Raw genomic sequence first — 20,462 nt, forward strand, 5'->3', positions numbered from 1 at the left:
TTGCAGCTGCACAGACAACACACTAACTTTATTCACACTGGTACAAAAGTAGATTTTTCTAGAAATGTTCTCTTGCGCCAGAAGGAGAGAGGTTGAGCAGCACATGGTGGGAGGGTGGTGGGAGGAGGCTGGGCATGAGGCCAGGGAGGGCGGAGCGCCCAAGTGTGAGTCAAGGAGGCAGGCCTGGGGCTGAGAAGCAAGGGGAGCCAGGTGTGGTGACCCTCCACCCTGTTCTTCCACATTGGAGCATAGAGGGGCACACATAGATGTTGGGGGAGCTCCCGGAAACACAGGAGAGCCACAGGAGAGCCAGGCCAGGGAATGTAGGCAGGAGAAGGCTCTGGGTAGAATTGCTGCCCACGTCCTTTCTTCTCCTGGCTGCAGCACCCCCGTGGGATGCCCCAGGCTCTGGGATGCCCCGGGCTCTGGCATGCGTGAGGCTGGGCAGGCATGCCCCTTCTGGCTTCCCCTTCCTGACTCTTCTAGAAGGGCTGAGCATGCCCAAGAGGTGGCCGGTGGGGCAGTGAGGAGTGGGTACACAGAGATGCGCACACAGGCAAAGAGGGACAGAGGCTGGGCTGCCTGCCAAGGGGCCCCAGGGTCTCACTGGGGCAGGGCCTTGAGGATGGCATTCACCTCCTCCGCCACGGCTGTCAGGGCAAATTCAAACTGGTCCTGGGGAAGGGCAGTGGCAGGATGGTCACGGAGAGGCCTGACCTCTGCTCTGCCCTCAAAGTGGGGAGTTTTCGGTGGGGGTGTGGGGCCCTGGGCAGGTCCCCTGGGAGGAGGGGTGTCCTCCTGGAGGAGGGACAGAGGCAGGTGGGAGAGGTTGGCAGCTGCTGCTTTCCCTGGGGTGGCCAGGAAGTGGGTGCTAGGGAAGGGTGGCAGCTGGGGTTGGGGCAGGAAGGCAAGGTCACCTTAGAGCGGACAAGGCCAGGCCGCTGGTCACGGACATGCTCCAGGGTGGCAGCGATGTCAATCTCCTTCACTCCTGGAGATGGAGGTGGGGATGGGACTGCTCAGGGGGTGTCCAGAGGAGGACAGGACCCAGAAAACCTGGGGCCTCCTGGAGGCGAAGAGCTTTGGAGGGCTGGGCAGAGCCTAGAGGTTGACAACCTGCTCCTTCTGAGCTCCCAACCCTGTGTGCTCTAAAAAGGGCCTGGGGGCTGCGGGCGCCATGGGGAAGCTCCCTACCTTTTGCCATGCGGTTCAGGACCATGTCGATGAGGATGTAGGTGCCGGTCCTCCCCGCACCATCACTGAAACAGGAGTTAGTGACAGGTTTAGCTTGCAATGCAGCAGAAAGGAAGAGGGATGGAGGAGGCCTGAAGGCCTGGGGGAGGGGAGGACACTGGGTGACCCCTTTGGGTTGGCTTGGAGAAGGAGTGAGTGAGCTGAGGATGAAGGAAAGCTCATAGCACCTGCACGCTGGGACTTGGGCCTTGAGAGGGGAGTCTGTGACTTGTGGGTGTCACTTGGGCAATAGGACAACCAAAGAGGAGAGCCATGGCTCAACCCTGAAGCGTAGGCAACAGGAGGGAACTGGATGGGCCTCTCTAGCCTTCAGCAAACTTTTTGTGTATGGGGGCCAGTGGTCAATATTTTTCAACTTTGTGGGCCACATACAGTTTGTGTCACATACTTTTCTTCTTTTTTCTTCACTCATTTAAAAATGTGAATGCCATTCTTAGGTATTGGCCACTAAAAACAGGTGGTGTGCTGGATTTGGCCCATGCCTGGTTTGCTAGCACCAAGGGGACAGGCAGGCAATGTGCACAGGAGATGCACACAGGGAGTTGGACCAGAGAGAGGGACCTCCTCTCCACCCACCTGCAGTGCACGATGATGGGGCAGGAGCGGCCCCGGTAGCACTTGTTCACCTTCCTGCAACAAGAAATGGGTGTGAGGGCCAGTGGGCACCAGCAGAGAGGGAAAGGGAAGCCGAAACACATGCCATGGGCCTCTCTTTCTTCCTTTTCTCCCCACCTGCCGGGGGCAGAGGGGGAAGATGGTCGGAGAAAGGAGCCAGGGCTGGAGGCAAAGAACCAGAGCTGATGTGGGTGGCACTGGGCTCGCCTTACAAGCTAGGTGCCCAAGCTATGTGCTTGGAACAACTGATTTAACCTCTTTGAGCCTCAGTTTTCTTACCTGTAAAATGGAGGATAGGAAGAATAACCTCCTTAGGGTTCTTACAATGATCACATGAGATAACCCATGTAAAGAGCTAAGTGCCAGGTCTGGCACACAATAGGTGCTCAATACATAGTAGCAACTATTAATGATAATACATCATCATATTAAGAGCCGCCTCTGCCCAAGTCCAAGGGAATAGGCTTTCTGGTGACTTCAAGGGTGTCCGTCTTGCTACATCGTTGCTCTGCCCCTCTGCCATCCTCTATGACCACCCAGGCTGTTCTCCTCCTGACTCAGGCTCCAGTGGTCCTTAACAGTTGTGACATCAGGCTGCCCTGGGCATAGCATTCCCCGGGCCAAGGGAAGACAACCCCAACCCCTCAACTCGGGACATTGTGCTACTGTCTATCTCCCTGGAGCAGTCTCACTTCAGCACAGGCATTCTGTGGCCACATTACATTCAGGCTTGGGGTCCACTTGGACCTCAGACCTTTCTCTGCTGCTCCTGACCACGTCTCAGTGAGGAGTAGGGGGCTTCTCCATCTCTCAGTGAACCCATCTAACCTGCCCTTGTCCTTTATGACCTTCCTGCTTTGGGAGTCACCTGCATACTCCTGATATCCCTGCAAGCCAGAATTAGGGAAGATCTTCTTAGGGGTTCTCAGATTGAAGTTTGGAACTTCGCAGTCCTTCAGCTATGGGACCAGGTGACTTAGAATGGCTTTATAGGAGTCCACATGGTTTTCTAGCTCGTTGGCTGTTATGTCAGAGGGCTGGGGTAGAAAAGTAGTCACAATAGTTGTTTTTGTTCATTTAATAATGATAATAGGCAGCATCTAGAGTTAATTGAGCCCTTGCTATGTATCAGGCACTTATGCTAGATTTTACATACTTCATCAAATCTTGCAACAACCCTCTAAAGCAGGGGTCCCCAATCCCTGGTCCATGGACCGGTGTCAGTCTGTGGCCTGCTGGGAACCAAGCCACATAGCAGGAGGCGAGTGGTGGGCAAGTGAGTATTACCGCCTGAGCTCCGCCTCCTGTTAGATCAGCCATTGCAGTAGATTGTCATAGGAGTACGAACCCCATGGTGAACGGCACATGTGAGGGATCTAGGTTGCCAGCTCCTTATGAGAATCTAATGCCTGATGATCCGAGGGGGAACAGTTTCATCCCCAAACCACCCCCCTCTCCCAGCCATGGAAAAATTGTCTTCCACAAAACCGGTCCCTGGTGCCAAAAAGGTGGGGGACCTCTGCTCTAAAGCATGTGTCATCATCCTCATCTCACAGGTAGGGGCACAGAGGGAGGCCAAGGAGCTTGCTCAGGGTCACTTTCTTAGGGTCTCTTTTATTAATTTGTTTTCCTTCTCGGGGGGGCTTGACTGAACTGCATTTATTTTTTCTGTTTTTTTTTTTTTTTTTTGAGAGGGAGTCTGGCTCTGTTGCCCAAGTGGGAGTGTGGTGGCATGGTCTTGGTTCACTGCAACCTCTGCCTCCCAGGTTTAAGAGATTCTCCTGCCTCAGCCTCCTGAGTAGCTGGGAATACAGGTGCTTGCCACCATGCCTGGCTAATTTTTGTATTTTTAGCAGAACGGGGTTTCACCATGTTGGCCAGTCTGGTCTTGAACTCCTGACCTCAAGTGATCCACCCACCTCGGCCTCCCAAAGTGCTGGGATTACAGGCGTGAACCACTGCGCCTGGCCCCGAACTACATTTATTAAGCAACAATTTATTTGTTCTGGATGTCTAATGCCAACTGAGTTTACATAATTCCAGCCTAAAGCAATCTTTTAGCTTATCCGTGCAGCTTTAAAACAGATCCATGCACTAGTTCTATCACGATTTTTTAAATGTGGAAAAAAGGAAATAGCTCTGATACCCTGGCACTGCTTTCAAGATGCTTGTGTCTCAGGCCTCAGGGACCCGTTAGAAACTGCTGTCCAGAGGTTCAGAAACTATACCCACGTCCCCACCCCCAGCTCTGCTCCTCTGTCCACTACCTAGAGACATTAGACCAGCTTGGCAAGGGACAGAGAACCAGGAGAAGGGTGCAATGTGGGTGGGCCCCTGCCCTTGGTGGCAGGCTTCCCAAGTACCTGTCTGGGGCTGGGAAAGGCAGGGGACGCTGGAGGGCTGACCTGTCTTGGTGTCAGTGTTGGAAAAGGGTAAGCCCCTCAGGTAGCCCCTGTCTAGTCCCCACCTGCTCCACTGAGCCCCCCAGAATCCAGAGATCCTCCCACACTCCTTTTGACAATCTTTGCCTCTTCCCTGTCCCCCTTGCTCCCAGCTCGGGGTGGTCCCCGGGCCACATGTCCTGTCTGTCCATGCAGCAGCCACACCTGCCAATGATCACTTTTGTGACTATGCAACTGGAGTGAGAATACTAGCTGCAGATCACAAAAATGACACTGGCAGCTGTGAGGGAGAGAGAGAGAGGGAAGAAGGGAGAGGGAAGCACAGAGAGAGGAAAGACACGCAGCGGGAGGGAGAGGGAGAGACGGACAGAGTGGCAGAGAGAAACTGGCAGACAGGGGAGGGAGGTGGAGAAAAACAGGGGAGGGGGCAGAGAGGGAGAAATGGAGAAAGAAGGAAAGGGTGAGGCAGAGACAGAGTGAGACAGAGATGGAGAGAGAGAAGAGGAAGAAAGAGGAAAGTAAAAAGAATGAAAGCCACATAAATAAAAAAAAAAGAGAGGCGGAGAGACGGAGAGGGATGAACGAGGGATGAAGAGGAGGGATGGTGGGAGACGGACAGGCAGGAGTGAGAGACGGAGGGGGCAGCGAGGCAGCGCAGTGCAGGGCCTGGAGACAGCGGGGCAGGAGAGACCAGGAAGGAGACAGGAAGCAGGGACCCCGGAGAGGGAGGGGAACCAGAAAGCGAAAGGCCCTCTGGAGGAAGCAGGTGGAGGAGAAGGAGCCAGTCCCAGGAACGTGAGAGAGAGGGAGAGGAGCAGCAGCAGCCGGCGCGGAGCTGGCCCACGCGGGTGGTGGAGGCGCGGGGACGGGCACAGCCGGAGCCTCAGGCCTGGTTTTAGGGGTGGGAGCGTGGGGTCTGGAGGGGGCGGCCAGAAGTCAGAGGCCGAGGCTCCAGGCCCGACCCGGGGCTCCAGGCCGAGCTGGCGGGCGGACCTCGGCTCCGCTCCCCGCCCAGGCGGCCCCTCCAGGCGGGGGCGCCCGCGCTCACCTGCGGAAGTCCAGCAGGGGCCGCGTGGAGGCCGGTGTGCCCTCTGCCGGCCAGCTGAGGAAGTGGAACTGCGTGAGCGTGCGCGTCTCCAGGGTCTGCACGTTCTTCAGGTAGAAGCTCCGCACCAGAAAGTCCTCGCACCAGATGTGCTCCGACACCAGGTTCACCTGCCCGGCAGGGGCCCAGACCTGAGCGCCGCGGGCTGCCCCAGTCTCAGCGTTTGCGCGCGCGCTCCTCGAGACCTTCTCGGTCTCTCCAACCACCCCCCGGCCTCCCAGGACGGTTCAAATGATAAGTTCCAGCGGTCCCAGGAACCCTGGCTACCTGTCACTTATCTACTGCTCAGGACCATTGGTAGCTTTTCCACCCAGACACAACTATTGTTGTGAGCCTCTCGAGGTCGGAGTTTCTCCTCCCTCTCCCTCGCAGGGTCTACCAGAGTGTCGGTACTACACGTGCCATAAACTTGGATGAAATTCTGTAATACTCTTATTGGATTTTTTTCATTAGCTACCAGCAGGACCAATGAAAGGCTTTTTAAAAAACCGTCATGTGCTTATTTGGTGGGGAAAAAATTACTATTCAGGCTTATGTGGTGATGAGAAGCTTCTGTTATGTTCTTAAGGTCTTTTGTCTTAGTGGGGGCTCACATTCTCCCATTTGTCTGAAATCTTTCTCTTTCCCCTGCTTGGCCTCTGCCCAGTTCCCCCTCTTTCTCCACCCCTCCACCTAGTCTCTCTTCGAATGAAAAAGTTTGTTTCTCTTTTACATTAGTAACATATACAATGGGTATTTCTTTCTTTGCTTTGGCCACCAGGAAACTCAGAGCTAAATTAGGCTCAATTAACGTACGTCTTAATCTCAGTATTTGGGTATACTTATCTTCCCTGTCTAATATACACTTAGCTGTTAGCTTCTTACCTCGGTTTTGGTTTTATAGTTTTATTTCTGTGCCTTTATCATAAGTCTCTATGAATGTTTTTTGACTCTAGACAGGATACACACACACACACACACAATGTACATATGTGAATATATGTATATGCATATATGTGTTTATATATATTCATATATGTATGAATCATGAGCAGGGCCAATAAAAGGCTTTTTAAAAAGACTGTTGAGTGCTCATTTGGTGAAGAAAAAGTTACGAAAAGGCCATCATCTACTCTCCCCACATCCATTGTCCCCTTGCTGTGGGGCCCTGCTGACCTCATATACATGATAGAGGGAGGCACCCTCATCTGGCCAGTAGCGGTCACACTGCTTGACACCATCCTCCACCAGCGGGGTCAGCATGACGATGACGGTGCAGCCGCTCTCCCACACCATCTAGGGACAGAGACCCAGGTGAGCTCCACTCTAACCTCCCTGGGACCTGGCTGGCCACAAGGACCCCAGAGAAGCCCTCCCTTTAAGAGCCCACCTGCCAGAAGTCTGCGATGGTATGGGACAGCGGGCCCTGCGTGGCTATGTAGGCTGGCATCCGAGGGTCATGCTCAATCTGGAGGCAGGGAAGATACACCATGAGTCAGTGTGGGAAATGCCACTATGGACAGGCGTGGTCAAAGCAAGTGGGTCAGGGTCTAAGAAGGCTGGCAATTCCCCCTTTCCTTGCTAGGATATCAGGCCCCACCACTCCAGGGGGTTGGTGGGGTGGGAGGTGACCATGGGGAAATGGAGTGCCTAGGGTCAGGATAATGATGGGGCAGAGGTGGGGGCTGGAGTCAGGGCCACTCACAATGGGGCTGGCGTTGATGTAATCGCTCCGAGAAGGGCTGCTCTCCACTTTCAGTTTTATGCGGGCATGGTCATCTGTACACCCCACCCCAGATGGCCCTCTGGTCATTGGCGTCGCGGGACCTCTGCCACTCAGCCTCAGCCAGAAGCCCAACCCCTCACCCCAAGCCCTCCAGACCTCACAGCAGAGAGAGGGCTGGGCCAGGCTGACCAGTAGGGTTCACTCACAGGGCAGGAAGTCAGGATGCCGGTTCTTTTTGATGTTGCCCTCCCCCTGCGCGGTGGCACAGGTGTTTGGCTCTGCTTGGTAGGCACAGAGGGCCTGCCACTCCTTGGCCAGGCGGTCCCGGTTCCTCAGGTGATCCTCCATGTATGCCTGTGGGGGCACCACGGTCTGGCTCTGGCCCACACAGCCAGCCTGGCCTCTCTCACCATCCCGTTCCTTCACCCACTCTGAGCTCAGGCCCTGTCCTGACCAGAATCATGTGTCCCGTGGAGATGTCCATGTTGGCTTGGGCAGGCTCCTCGCACCAGGACGGAGTGCTGCTGTGGGAGCTGGGGCTGGCCTGGGCTGCGTCGCTGAACTGGGAGGACACACTGCTCACCCGCGAAGGCTCCGGCGGACCCTCCGCCCGGTTGAACAAGGACTTTGTGGCCATGTGCTGGCGGCACAGGTCCTGTGGAGGAAGAATCAGGTGAGGTCCAAGAGTCCCCTGAAACTTTTCAGCAGGGCCCTGGGTTCAGCTCTGGGCTCCTAGGCTTGTCCTTGACTGATTTTCAGTGAAACTCAGCTCCTCTGGGGTAGGGTCTTCTGCCTGGCCCTGATCCTTTGCAGGGTGGTTCTGCTTCGGTGTGCTTACGTTAACCTCAGACGTGACAGAGTGGAATCCCAGAACCGCAGAAGCACAGCACCAAGAAGAACCTTAGGCACCGTATGCTCCCAATTCCCATGCGTTCATAAAGGCCCATACCATACTCCCTCCCACCGGGGCTTCTCCAGCCCCCACTGGACCTTCCCAGGGATGAGGGCTCACTCCCCATTCAGTTCCTACCCTTACTCCGCGCAAGACCCAGACTCCCAAGCCCCTTGCATTTCTTCTGCTCAACCAGCTTCTGGGGCTGCACACCTGGTACTCAAAGGTAGTGTCACCATGGGCCCCCTCAGGCCCCAGGGCTGCCAGGCGCTCCTTGTCCCGCTGCCGCGCATGCTGCCGCACACACAGAGCCACAGCCAAAGCCACCAGCAGCCCAGCCACACCTGCCAGGGCCACCAGAGTGAGCAGCACTGAGCGCATGGGAGAGGTGCTGTGCGCGATTCGGGGAAGGACTGCAGCTGCCTCCTCCCTCTGTGGGAACAAGGCTAGAATCAAGGGAGGCAGTGGCACGGGGAGATTTCAGAGCTGCTCCTCACCCTGCTCCCCTGTCACAGCCCCTGTTAGGACATCTCCTGGGGCAAAGCTGGGAGAGTAGGGGTATGGTGGTACAGCCAGATGGGCTCTCAATCCCCATCGGATCAACTCAACTACAGTGCAGTGCCAGAGGCCCCCACCAGGAGTGTTTGCATTTAAAAACGGATGGAGAACCCTAGGAATTGAATTGTAGAATGTGAGGCATCCATGTTGGACGCAGAGGACAAAGATATTTTGAGTATAGGCCAGGCGTGGTGGCTCCCGCCTGTAATCTCAGCATTTTCGGGGGGGTCAAGGTGGGCGGATCACCTGAGGTTGGGAGTTCGAGACTAGCCTGGCCAACATGGTGAAACCCCATCTCTACTAAAAATACAAGAAAAAATTTAGCCGGGCTTGGTGGCGGGTGCCTGTAATCCCAGCTACTTGGGAGGCTGAGGCAGGAGAATCTCTTGAACCTAGGAGGCGGAGGTTGCAGTGAGCCGAGATACAGCCATTGCACTCCAACCTGGACGACAAGAGTGAAACTCTGTCTCAGACAAACAAACAAAACATATTTTGAATATAATGTCATTTCTGTGCAAGGTGTTCCCTTGGAATTTGGAGACTTTGCTCCAGCAGGCTAAGGGCGGCTCAACTAGTTCTCAGGTCTTTTTACTGCACACGGCTGGTCCTGCAGGGAAGGGACACCTGCGCCATCTGCTGGTAAGAAAGAGAACTGCAGGGGGAGGGGCTGTTTGAACGAAGGCCGCGCCCACCCAGCCGGGCCTACGGACACCTGAGGTTTCAGCTCCAGTTCTCCCCTCTGGCTTGCCTCCAGCTCTTGTGGACAATATCAGCCCTCGGGGGCCTTTGACTGATTCTCCAGTTAGCGCATACCTGTCCCACTCCTGTCTGCAAGATTTGGAGCCCTGTCTGTGCTTCCAGTTCAGACTTCACCAGCCCTGCGGGGAGGACAAAGGTCAGGCTCGCTCCAGTCCCATGTGGTCTCCGTCCTCTGTCTTGCTCTGCCAAGCGGCAGGCAGGGCCCATGTGGGCTGGGAACATTTCAAGGGGGCATCAGTCACAGGCCTGGATATATCCACTTAGGAATGGGACTGGGGCCAAGCCTGGGATTGAGGTCGCAGAGATATTTACCTGCTTGTTGGGTCACATCAGCCAAAGACAGGTTCTGCTCATTGTGCCGGATGCGGAAGGTGAGGGCTGGTCCCACCACGCTGCCAGATAGGAGCTATGTTACTGCCTTCTCCACCCCAGACCGAAGCCCTCTCCCCATTAGAGCATGGGGCTGGAGCAGATCCGGCACGCCCTACAGGGGCGTCTGAGGCAAGGAAGATGCTGGATGGGGCCAGCAACAGGCTGGGTGTGGCTGGACCTTCAACACAACTGGGAGCATCCCTGAGCTCAGAGCTTGTCTGCCCTTCTTCCCCCAAGCCCCTCCAGCCACCTCCTTGCTCAAGTTGCTTTCTAGATCTCGGCCACTGCCCCAGCAAGGTGCCAGCCCCACCTGATGTTGATGAAGCTGCCCGAGGACATGTGCACATGCTCAGCCAGGATCTCCAGCAGCTTCACTCCTGCAGCCAGGCTCAGGGGCCTGGAGATGGGAGAAGGCAGAAGAAGGAAAGTGGGGCAACCCTCTCAGTCATTTTCTTAAAGCAGGCCACTCCAGGGGTGCAGAGCAGCCCGCCAGTTCCCTGTCCCTGCACATCTGCACGTTTTGCTCTCTGCTTCTGGCCAGGCAGGCCAGCCCAACTCCCAGCAAACCGGAAGGCTTCCCAGGATGCAGCCCTTACTTCTGGTCAGTGACGATGTAGCCATATTCCTCCGCTGCTGGTCGGGCTGAGGGCTGTCCTGCCACTGTGGGCTGGCTTTGGCCCAGTGGGCTTTTCTTCTCTAGCAGGACAGATGTGGCAGCGGGTCTGGCAGCTTCCGGAGGCTCAGAGGAGACAGGGCTTGGCACCTGCTGAACTTCACTGGAGGTGGGGCTGGCAGTGGGGTGTCCAGGCATGGGGGGTGTACGGGCTGGAGGCTCTGCTGTGTCTCTGCCCTCCACCGGCCCCTCCATTGTCTGTTTAGAAGAGGGTGGAGGTGTGGCCTCTGGACAGTGCTAGGGGAAGGGGTACCCTGGACTCGGAGCTCTCCACAGTGGAGCTCAGGACCTGCTTTTCGCTTTCTACCCCCAGGGACCACTGCGGTGCTGGGTACAGAGAGGACACCAGAGCATCTGAGACAAGTAAGTGGATGCATGAATGGATAAAGGATTGAATGATTGAAAATGGTCGGCCAGGCGCGGTGGCTCAAGCCTGTAATCCCAGCACTTTGGGAGGCCAAGACGGGCGGATCACGAGGTCAGGAGATCGAGACCATCCTGGCTAACACGGTGAAACCCCGTCTCTACTAAAAATACAAAAAACTAGCCGGGCGAGGTGGCGGGCGCCTGTAGTCCCAGCTACTTGGGAGGCTGAGGCAGGAGAATGGCGTAAACCCCGGAGGCGGAGCTTGCAGTGAGCTGAGATCCGGCCGCTGCACTCCAGCCTGGGTGACAGAGCGAGACTCGTCTCAAAAAAAAAAAAAAAAAGAAAATGGTCTGTACTAATCCACAGAGTGGGCCTGGAGACAGAAAACCCCTGCAGCAAGAGAAGCTGGGGTGAGGGCAAAAGACAAACAGTCAGGCAGTGGTTTCTAGACTTTTGTTTAGCCACAAAGTCTTAGAAATCCAACACATGAAACAGAAAGAAGCAGAGCTCCTCCAGCTACAGAAGCTCAGGAAGGGCTCCCTGCTCGAAACTTCCCTCCTTCCCTAGTATGATCTGAAACGATTGCAGTGAAAAGAGGAATGAATTAAGAATTTGGTTTTCTAGCCCCAGTTCTGCCATCAACTTGTTGGGAGACCTTAGGCAATAACTTGTGGTCTCTGGGCCTTGGTTTCCCCCCAAAATGAGGGGTGAGAGGATACAGATTCTGGGTCCTGAATTTGAGATTTAGGTTTGGCGAGGGGGCGTGCTGCCATGGAGTGATTATCAGTCGAGGAGGTGCTGGGGACTCACTTTCTTGATATCAGCTCCAACATTTACAGCCCCTCCTGCAAGACAGGAAAAACAAGAGTCTGGAAAAATGGCCGTGGCCAAGGTCTACACAACACAAGTGGGAGAAAGGGCCAGAGACCTTGAACTTGGTACATTTGCTGTGGTCTTCATCTCAGTCAGTGACCATGACCCTGTTACTGTCTCATCCTAAGCCTGGCCTCATTCCTCTTTGCTTCGTCCTCCCAATTTATTGTTTTATTAACTCCTCCCTCTGCCTCTGCCATTGGCCATCTCTCTCAAAGCTACTCTTTGTTCAATTATTTCTCTACACATCAATTTCTGGCTTCTCCTTAGCACTGGCTATGCCCGTTTTTAAGCCTTCATTGTCACCAACTCATCCTTCCCGATGCCTCCTTTTTCCTGCTCACACCCTCTGTTGGCTGCTTTTTCCATTACTTCCACCCTCTAGTCTTTCCTGATCTAACTCCTAAGCTCACCACCCTACCCCCTTGCTCCCTGCCTTGCTGGCAATGACCCTGTGTCTCAAAGGAACTCTCTCCCCTAAAGCCTGACTTTTCCCCTCCAGGCTACTCCAAGTGGTCTTGAGGCAGGGCAAGCGGCCTCCATGGAGCTGGGAGATGGTGGTCCCTCCCTCTGCCTGGACACTTACCCAGATTTCTTCCTGCACCCTTGGGCAGTAGCTGCAGCAGGGTCAGGAGTGTGGAGAGCTGCTCAGGGGTCAGCTGACGCAGCTCTACCCCATAGCCCGCCAGCACAGCAGCCAGCCTCTGCAGAGCCGCATCTGCTGGAAGTCAGACACAGAGCTCAGGGCTGATTGTGCGATGAACTTGTGGGATGCTGATGAGTGAGTGAGGATGGGAGGGGACTAGCATATTAAGAGACTCTTCCCAAACACCAGGACACCAAGGGGTACCCTCCCTTTCCCAGCCCTTGTCCACACTTTGCGGGAAAGGTCTTTCTAGGACCCAGATCAAACTTCAGGACATTTTGACTCTCCACTGCAAAGAGTCACGTCAGTTCCACTCTCCACAGTGTCCCCATCACTTTCCTAGTGCCTGGCATAGAACAGCTTGTCAGTAGACATTCCTTAAGTGTATGAATGAATTTAAGGACAAGTTAACAAATGCATGGATTATCAGGGAAGGGCCCAACCATGGTTCCCCCAAGGCAGCCCTCACAGGGAGGTGGATGCTGAGGACCTTGTTACCTGGCTGCACTGCTGGGGAAGCAGGCTTCTCTCCATGACCCCCTAGTCCTTCCTCCTCATAGCCTTCTGGGGAGTCCTCTGCCTGGCTGCTGCCCCCTTGTTCTGGCAGCCTTGGCACCCTGGCCCTGCTGGGTGCTGGTAACTCCTGGGCCAGATAGAGGAGCCCAGAGTCCTGAAAAAGCTGGGAAGGTGAAGGCCCTGGAAGGTCCCCATAGGAGTGGCCAGGGTGGTCCCCAAATACGCCCTTGGAGGCAGTTCTGCTGAAGAGGGCAGGGGCTTCAGCCTTAGGCAGGGGCCCGACACTGACCATCCCTGGGGAGCCCTCTGAGACACGGGAGCCATCACGGGAGCCAAACTGTGAAAAACCAGAAATCTGGGTAAGAGCAGAAGTCCGGGCTGAGAGACTGCGGTCAGGGTGGGACCAGAGTCAAGGGCTTACCTGGTGGAACAGGTAGGGCTGCAGCAAGGCAGGTTCGTAACTCAGGGCAGGGTGGGGAGGCTGTGGGGGCAGCAGCAGGTGTTCCAAGAGAGGGGGGAGCAGCTCAGCCTGCAGAGGGGACAGAGAGGAGCTGGCCCCAGCTCCACCTCTGCCCACTGGTGGTTGCGGAAGTCGATGCTGGGAAGCAGGGGCGGAGCCAGTGGGGATGTCCTGTAAAAGCAGCTCCCCAGCAGGACCAGGTCTCCTGGGTGCCAAGCCAGACCTGTAGAGGAAAGCAAAGTGTATGTGTTGTAGCCGGGGGAAGGGCATAGAGAGCCTGCAAGGCAGAACTACTCGGGTACAGGCAGGCTCAGCAGTTAAGAGCAGGCCTGACCTCTTTAGAAACTGGGTGACTTCAGGGGAAGAGAGATGGGCTGGGTGGGCATGGGGAGGGACCAGAGGGCCAAGCTGAGGGCAGAGGTATCTGCCTTCCTGGTGAGCATGGCTGGGTCTCTGAAACAGCTGCAAAGGCTGGGTAATCATGAGGCTGGGGTTGGAGAAGGGGCAAACAGGAGCAGGGGAAGGCAGCCAGGAATTTCTCTATATGAACTGTGGCTGCAGCTGTCCCCGTTGCCCCGTGTGCCATGTCCCCACACCTGACTCTCCAAGTGTATGTCCAAATATTCGGGACTGCTCCTCCACCCCCCGTCACTATGCCATCTTCATCCTGGTATTCACCATCTGAGCTCCGTAAACCTCATTTACTTTCTCTGCTTTACAGAGTCTGGATGATGTCTTTAGAGGCCCTAACCACAAAAAGATGATGGCAGCTCCTGTCATATAGAAATTCACGTAATAATGAAATGGAATATTGAACAACTTCAGTCCAACAAAATTCTAATTTCTCCCATGATGACTACGTTGATGCTTCTTTTAAAGTATCCAATGTAAAAGTTTTTCAAAATATTAAAAAAATGCCCCTGTTTTTCTGGATCCCTAGAGATGAGCTCAGCTCCTGTTGGCCATGTGAGCATGTCAGAGAGTGACCGTTCCTGCACCTCTTTACCTGTGTCCCAGCATGCTGGCCTTGGTGCCCACCTCCTTCCCCTTCCCTGCATCCATTAGGACAACCACAGACTCACCAGCCTCACCATTGCTAGAGTTGTCGAGAAAGGCTGCCTACCTGTCCCTTGGACGGGGCTCTGGGGGGCGAAGCCTGGGAATGCGCTCCATCTCCTGAGAGATCACATATTGGGTGAGGTCATCATGCCAGGACAATCCTGTCAGGAAAAAGTATGGCGTAAGTTGGTTCAGGAGTCTAGGGATCCAGTAATGGGGACCACTGGGGATCAGAACTGTACCTTCTGCCCTGCAGCTCATGGGGTTTGTCAGAGTAGAGGGACAAACTCAGTGGGTGATCTGAGCTGTCCTCTTCCCACCCTCAGGTACAGCTATTGGAGCCAGACCGCCTGGGTTTGAATCCTGCCTTTGCTACTGATGTAACCTTGGGCAAGTTGCTGAACCTCTCCAAGCCTCAATTCCCTCATCTATAAAACGGGGATTTACACCTCCTAGGATTGTTATTATCATTAAAATAACACATATAAATATCAAACAGTTAGAATAGTGCCTGTCATGTAGTGAACTTTTAACAAATGCTATTACCATAATTATTATTACTATTGTTGTTATTCTTTGTGTTGACCCTGAACCTCAACTTTCTCTGTAAAGTGGAAATGATACATATTTCAGGAAGCTGTTGTGAGATCAAGGGTGATCAGGGAAATCAAAGTGCTTAGAAAACTCTAAAGCACAATCCACATGTTTTAAACACGTATAATCATCTTCAGTGTTGTCATCATCATCACCATCATCATTATCATCATCATCTTATTCATAGACAGCTCTCCTGTTTGACTCTTTCCCCAAAAATCTCTGCTGTCAGGAGTTATTCTGAAGGAATAATTTCCCACTTTTCACCCTCATTTTTTCTTCTCTGGTTCTGGATTTAAAATCTGTGCTGCTCTTAACTCGTATTCTGGTATCTACCAACATCCACACCTGCCTCCTTGCTTATTCACATTAGATGAGCTGTCTGTGTTCCTATTTAAAGCCAGTTCCTCTGAGCTCTAGATTTCGTCCCCTTTCACCTACTCAGGAATATTCTCCTTGCCATTCTCTCCTCTTTCCTACATAATTTCCTTTGTTCTCTACTGAATTATTCACATTATTCCCATGCAAACAGTATGCAATTTCTTCCATCTTAAGAAAAATACTGCTTGATCCCACGTTCTTCTCTAGGGATCACTCCATTTCTTTGCAGCAAGACTTCTAGAAAAAGTTGTCTGTACTGACTGTATCCAATTCCTCTCTTTCCATTCCCTCTTAATCCACTTTATTCAGGATTTTATTCCCAACTATTCTACCAAAGCTGCTCTCATCAGGATCACCAGTGACGTCTGCATGTCCAAATCTGGTGATCAATTCTCATATCTTATTTTACTTATCCCGTAATCATCGTTTGACACTGTTGGTCACTCCTCCTCCTTGGTACACTTTCTCTTGGCTTCTGGAACAATGAACACTGTTGTTTTTAATTCTACTCCACTGGCTTCCCCTTCTCAGTCTCCCTGAGAGGAAGTTGATGGTTCCTCTTTTTTCTCCTGGTCCTCATTTTTTTTTTTTTTTTTTTTTTTTTGAGATGGAGAGTCTCGCTCTGTCACCTAGGCTGGAGTGCAGTGGTGCAATCTCAGCTCACCGCAACCTCTGCCTCCTGGGTTCAAGTGATTCTCCTGCCCCAGCCTCCTGAGTAGCTGGGATTACAGGCACTTGCCACCACGCCTGGCTAATTTTTGTATTTTTAGTAGAGACAGGGTTTCACCATGTTGGTCAGGCTGGTCTTGAACTCCTGACTTCGTGATCTGCCTGCCCCAGCCTCCTAAAGTGTTGGGATTACAGGTGTGAGCCACCGCACCTGGCCTGGTCCTTTTAATGTAAGAATTATCTAGGACTTGATCCTTGGTCTTCTTCATAGACATTCAATCTTTTGGTTATCTCATCCACCTCATGTGTTTAATTACCATTTATATGCCAAAGAATTCCAAATTTATATCTACAGTTGAGACTTCTGTCTCTCAGAATCCAGTCTCATGTACTCAGCTTCCCACTTCACTTGAGTAGACATCTTAAACTCAACATATTCAAAGCTGAACACCCCCACAAACTTGATCCGTTTGCAAGTTTCCACATTATAATTAGTGACATCTCCACTTATTCAGTTATTCAGTAAATAAAACCTTTGACTCCTGGCTGGGCGTGGTGGCTCACGCCTGTAATCCCAGTACTTTGGGAGGCCCACGCGGATGGATCATTTCAGGTTAGGAGCTCAAGACCAGCCTGGACAACATGGTGAAGCCCTGTCTCTACTAAAAATACAAAAATTAGCCAGGCATCATGGTGCGCATCTGTAATGTCAGCTACTTGGGAGGCTGAGGCAGGAGAATCACTTGAACCTGGGAAGTGGAGGTTGCAGTGAGCCAAGATCGCATCACTGCACTCCAGCCTGGGTGACATAGCAAGACTCTATCTCAAACAACAACAACAACAACCACCAAAAAACAAAAAAACCCCAAAAAATATTTGACTCCTCTCTTTATAACCATATCCAATATTTCACAAAATAGTGCTGACTACCTTAAAAATAAATGTAGAATTCTGTCATCCTTCATTTCTTCCCTGTAATCACCCTGGCCTAATCCATATTCATCTCTTATCTGAGTTATTGTAGTTTTTGTTTGTTTGTTTTAGTAAAGTGAAAGCAGTGTATTAGAGAAGTGAAGAAACAGAAGAACGGCACTCCATAGACAGAACAACTTATTGTGGCTGTTTTTAGTGGTCCCCCTCACCAACTCTTGACCCCATCTATTCTAGTCTCACTACAGCGGCAAAAGTGATGCTTGTAAAGTGTAAATCAGATCATGCGCCCCTATGCTCCAAATCTTGTAATGGTTTCCTTCTTTACTCAGAGTAAAGCCAATGTCCACACATTCCCCTATGAGGCCCTAAAGTGATCCACATTCCTTCTCCCATTACCTACCTGACTGGACCTTCTACTCTTCCTCTCCATCACTCCTCTACAGTCCTCTGGCCTGCATGGTGTTCTTCAGAATTGTGCTTTTGTCCTAGCTATTTGGTCTGCCTGAAATACTCTTCCACTAGATAACCTTCTGACAAACTCCCCTACCTCCTTAAAAAGTCTGTTCAGATTTCATAGTCTCAATAATGTCCACCTTGACCACCTGATTTCCTGATTTGATACTGTAGCTTTCTACCTCACCATTTTGATCCCTTTATCCTGCTGTAATATTCCATGCTATTTATCGTCTTCTAAGACACTATGTATTTTCTAACTTTTATAGTGTGTTCCCTCCCCTTATCCCCCAAACATAAACTCCAGTAAGCAGAGATCTTTGTTTTATTCCCTGACACATCCCAAATACCTAAAACTATGCCTGCTACACATTCAGTACTCAATAAATACTTGTTGAATGAAGAATTGGGTGAGTGGAATATTATCCTGGCTGAAGATTCCAGAGTTCTTGGCTCTGCCAGGGAGAGGAACTGGTCCTAAGGAGATGGAAGCTGGCCTTTTCCAGTGACTTCTTCTAGAAGCCTCCTTTGGGCTTCTCCAGAGAGTCCAAATGTGAATAGCCCATCTCTAGGGTTCCACCTCTCACTCCAGCAAGATCTGGGAAGATGAGGCTCCAGCAGTGGGGGTGATAAGAATATTCCTCGTAGAACAATATTCTTCCCCACCCATAACTAACCAAGTTCCAATCTCTCTCCTCCAGTGCACCCAGACCTTACCTTGAGACATGAGTTGTCGGAGCACACCTTGTAAGCGTTGGAGAACTGGGGAGGTGACTTGCAAAAGGGGCCGGGCCTGCCCCACTCCCACCTGGCACTGCCCAAACAAGCCATCTGAGGGCACAAAAGTGGTGTCAGCAGGGAGCTTGAATAAGAGGCTTTCCAAAGTCCAGGTTGCAAATGAACAGTACTCTCTTCACCTCCTCCCCTACCTCTCCTCTTCCAGGCAAGTCTTCCTTCTTCTCAAGTCCAGTAGCCCTCTTCCTTTCTGGACCTTCTCTCCCCTTCTAGTTTTTTATTACCCCTCTCTCCACCCCTCACCCCCATCTTGTGAGTTCTATGCTTGGGCCTCACTCACCCTGAATACAGACTTCCAGGTGAGAGCAGAGCCTGCGGTCAAATAGACAGCCTGTAGAGGAACAGGTGAGCAGAGGCTCAGACACCCACACACAGAGAATGGGCAGATGGGTGGACAGGCTGGGAAAGGGAGAAGCAGATGCAATTTATTCTTTCATTCTAAAGAAGGCCTTAAGCTGGGAGGAGAGTAGGAATCAGGCCTGAAATTCTTAAAAGGAATCATGGGATCTAGTCTTGGATTTTAAGAATTTGTGAGTCTGTATCCTTAAAAGCCTGTTTGCTTAACTGAGTGATGGGGAAGAAACCTTCCAGGTGCAGGGAGAGAGACTCATAGAATTACTGTAGAAGAGGTTTTGGCCAAATTCTGAAAGGGGAATTTCCTTCCCAAATATCCAAAAGCATCCTATAATGGCCTGGAACTCAGAAGAGGTGGAAACCCTAGCACACTTCCCCCGGTCGGGGGAAAGAGGGTATGGGTGGGGCTGGGGAGGGTGCCTCTTAGGCAGCTCTTCCCGCGCTGTCCCGAGCCGCTGGCGCTGTCCGCGGTGCTGAAGCTCTGAGTCTGGCGCCGCCAAGGGCTCGCCTGGAGGCGGTTACCAGAGAGGAAGGGGTCACAGAGCCAGGACTGTACACTAGACCTGAGCCCTCTGTTCTATTCTGCCAACCCACAGCGTCACAGGAAGTACTCTGCCTCTCGGGCCTCCAAGCCCGGGTGGGGAAAGAGGGCGCCAGGCGGCGAGGCTGCGCCCCTTCCCCCACGCGCCGTCCTCCTACCCCCACCCCCCGCCCGTGAGTCAGCGCTGACTGTCTCTGTCCGCACAGATGTGAGTCAGCACCAGGCCTGGCTGTGGGGAGGGGGACAGGAGAGGACCCTCCCCTCTTCATCCTCTTCTGCCCCCTCCCCGTGCTGTCCCCCGTTACAGGAGATCAAATCGCTGCAATCAGCCTTTCTAGGCTTACGGAGAAACCCTGGTCTCTCTCTTGGCGCAGCTGGGACTCTATGCCTGCGGCCCAGGTTTCCACTGCCCAGAGATCACCGTTCCCTCATCCTCCCCGCCACGTCCCCGCCCCCTCCTCTTCCCATTCCTCAGCGCCTGTCACCGCCTCCCAGGCGCCTCGGAGCAACTGGCTTCTCCTGTGGTCTCGCAGCCGGTCTCTAAGTCCCTCTGCCCACATGCACCCCGCGTCCTTCTCCCCAACCTGCAATTTTCCCCTGAGCCCAATTCTTTTAGGTCCCGCCCCCGTATTCCCAGCCCCACCTCCAAGCCTACGCCCCTTTCCTCCCAGACGCCCTCTCACCTTCCTCATCTCGCATGCCTCCCCCAACCCATATTCTACCCGAGCTTCATGACATTTCACCCCCACACCCACCGAGTTTCGCTCCAGGCCCCAAGCTGCTCCCCGCCCCCCACCACCCGCCAGCCCAAGTTTCCTCCTGACCGTGGGCACTAACGGCGCTGCAGCCCCCCGGGCGGCTGCTCAGCAGCAGGAGGCAGAGGAGCAGCCGGAGACCCCCGGATCCCCCGAGACTCCCAGGACGCCGCGGGCGCCGCATCCTTCCGAGCTCCGGGCGCTCGCTCCCGGGCCGGAGCCGCAGCGACGCTGGCGGGAGCCTGCCGGAGGGGCCGAGGCGGGGCCTGCCGCTCCCCACCTCCCTACGAGGCGGGGTCTACATGCCCCTCTCGCTGCAACGCGGCCAACAGCAGGCGGGTGCTGACGACACCTCCACCCCCGACTCGTAAGCTAATTTGCGTCACATATGGCGTAAGAGCCCTGTCGGAGCGGGGGACCTACCCAGCCCATCCCTCCTCCGTCAAATAGTAGGCGCTTCGCTAGAATTCCCACTTGGCCCCACCCCTTTTTGACCTGTAGCCCTCTTCTAGGACCACCTCTGTCTCCCCGCCCCAGGGTGGGCGAAGAGGGTCAAGTTGAGTGGGGGGCCAGGAAAGATAGGTGGGTCCAGAATGATAAACCCGAAGACAAGAAGCAGAAAAGTGGGTAGAATAAGTACTCTTACTCATTGTCATTGATGGTATTGGTCTCTTCTTTAAGAAGAAGTGGTTAGGCGTGCCTAGATTCCAGTTCTAGCAGGGCATCTACTA

At 53.4% G+C, this 20,462-nt stretch overlaps 1 protein-coding gene across 4 annotated transcripts; it reads right to left on the reverse strand.

Moving 5' to 3' along the window:
- PTPRN (protein tyrosine phosphatase receptor type N) lies at positions 1 to 20,150 on the reverse strand. 4 transcript variants are annotated; one of them, XM_009183098.2, is made up of 23 exons: positions 19,801 to 20,150; positions 18,362 to 18,412; positions 18,004 to 18,117; positions 14,321 to 14,417; positions 13,159 to 13,420; positions 12,720 to 13,074; positions 12,162 to 12,293; positions 11,513 to 11,547; positions 10,259 to 10,533; positions 9,973 to 10,059; positions 9,603 to 9,682; positions 9,345 to 9,409; positions 8,187 to 8,405; positions 7,536 to 7,736; positions 7,288 to 7,435; positions 7,061 to 7,134; positions 6,746 to 6,823; positions 6,532 to 6,651; positions 5,320 to 5,486; positions 1,831 to 1,884; positions 1,195 to 1,259; positions 918 to 991; positions 1 to 675 (listed from the first exon to the last, which is right to left on the reverse strand). In XM_009183098.2, exons 1-23 carry the CDS (start codon positions 19,913 to 19,915, stop codon positions 604 to 606), a joined length of 2,940 nt encoding a protein of 979 aa, XP_009181362.1. In that variant the 5' UTR covers positions 19,916 to 20,150; the 3' UTR covers positions 1 to 603.
- Between the last annotated feature and the right edge of the window lie 312 nt (positions 20,151 to 20,462).

This window comes from Papio anubis, chromosome 10 (genome assembly GCF_008728515.1).
Source record: "Papio anubis isolate 15944 chromosome 10, Panubis1.0, whole genome shotgun sequence".
NCBI classification, from domain to species: domain Eukaryota; kingdom Metazoa; phylum Chordata; class Mammalia; order Primates; family Cercopithecidae; genus Papio; species Papio anubis.

Bases quoted from the DNA above. Each gene is read 5' to 3' on its own strand.
- PTPRN (XM_009183097.2), bottom strand. From the start codon at position 19,915: ATGCGGCGCCCGCGGCGTCCTGGGAGTCTCGGGGGATCCGGGGGTCTC. The intron at 6,824-7,060 runs GTGAGTGGCCCT...CCCTGCCTCCAG, and splicing joins ACATCAACGCCAGCCCCATT to ATTGAGCATGACCCTCGGAT. The intron at 676-917 runs GTGACCTTGCCT...GCCCTTCCCCAG, and splicing joins CTGGCCTTGTCCGCTCTAAG to GACCAGTTTGAATTTGCCCT.